At 39.4% G+C, this 1,489-nt stretch overlaps 1 protein-coding gene across 1 annotated transcript in view; it reads left to right on the forward strand.

Annotated features, from left to right (window-relative positions):
• The window catches only part of LOC111866623 (integrin alpha-PS3), a 37,081-nt gene that overhangs the window by 25,005 nt on the left and 10,587 nt on the right, over positions 1-1,489 (forward strand). Inside the window, exon 10 of the mRNA XM_023855751.2 lies at positions 488-602. Within this exon, the coding sequence (XP_023711519.1) occupies positions 488-602 (115 nt within the window). The remainder of the gene's footprint in view (positions 1-487; positions 603-1,489) is intronic.

A 1,489-nucleotide genomic window follows, 5' to 3' on the forward strand; every position in this document is an offset into this window, starting at 1 on the left:
CATCTGGGGCTGGTACAATAGGCCAGAAGTGGCCGCAGTACAAGGGACTTAGTACCAACCCACTAGCAATGAAAAAGTAAAAACATGCACTTATAATTCCACACATTCTTGACTATCATCAACTTTTTGTCCGGGTTACAACTACAGGAAATCCATTTCCGGTCTCAAAAGGCTATAGTAAACACCATTATTATTAAAAGTAGGAAATTATATTATTAGCTATTAGAGTATGAAATGGATAATTGGCTCAAGAAATGTTTGAAACGAATTAGGCAACTGTCTTAAGTTGCTTACGGTTTTAATATATTTTCAGCTACATTTATAACACAGGGTCTTCCACTATCTGGTTGTGGGCCCTGGAAATAAATTTCAGTGGCGCACGAAGCTTTTCTTTCCTATTTACTTTAATGTTGATTTCTATTTCATTCATTTTTCACTTTGGTTCCCGTTGTGTTGCTCCTTTATTTACATTCGGTTCGTTTTATAGGGGAGTTTTACGGAGATAACAGGAGACAGAATAATAATGGGAAACCAACAGTATGGCGCCCGGTTTGGTACAGCTGTTGCGAATGTTGGAGATCTTAACATGGACGGTTACGAAGGTAAGCTATGGGGAGACAGAACGTGAATACTCCCTGAATTTAGAAAAAGCAACTGCTGTCACAAATGAGACTTGTTTTGTAGGATTTGAGGTTCTCACAGTGGTATTTGTGAAGAGTACTATATTCTGGGAAATGCCGCCATTTAGTCCGTTGAAAGTCAGTCGACATTGCGGAGGAACATGTCGCCTCATTCTTTAGGGTCGAAGAATAAGCCGAGCAAGAAACCAGCTTTAAAGCAGGTGGCTAGCAGATCTATTCTCATTTTCGACCCTGAAGATGGAGGCCATATATTCCTCCGAAATGTCGGTTGATATTGCATGGATTGCACGGCGGTATAACCCAGAAGAGAGAGCTATTCGAAATTAGTTTTGTATGGTGTATACCCTGTGCTTTTTGAAATAAGCCGCGTAGAAATTTAAAGACTTTCCAACGTTTCGGTAAATATTTCAGATACATCTAGAGGATCAGTGCTTTTGGGAGAGAAATATTGAAGCTTTCCTATAAATCTAGCAATGGTGGTTGGGTAGGAGACGAAGGGGAATGCAGGGGAGGAGCTGTTGTCCAATAGGGAACGGTCAGTCGATCCAAGATTACAAGTGATGACAATTTTCTTTGAAGTCCAAATTATCATGGAAAAAGGCGGCGAGGAAAATTTTTGCGACCCCTTGTTTTAGACATGAGATGACTGGAGAGATCTCTTTTGTACCAGTTGCTACGGAGGAAGGGCGGAGAAATATTTTAGCTACTTCATGAGTAGCAGAAGAGACACTGAAAAGTTTTTTTTTATGACAGAAATTTAGTTAAAGTAAATAATTATATTTTAAAATGTACTTATAGATGAAACCACTGAAAGAAAATGAAGTAAGGCTATTTGTTTGCCGCGCCAT

The sequence above is a fragment of the Cryptotermes secundus genome, unplaced genomic scaffold (genome assembly GCF_002891405.2).
Source record: "Cryptotermes secundus unplaced genomic scaffold, Csec_1.0 scaffold967, whole genome shotgun sequence".
Classification (NCBI taxonomy): domain Eukaryota; kingdom Metazoa; phylum Arthropoda; class Insecta; order Blattodea; family Kalotermitidae; genus Cryptotermes; species Cryptotermes secundus.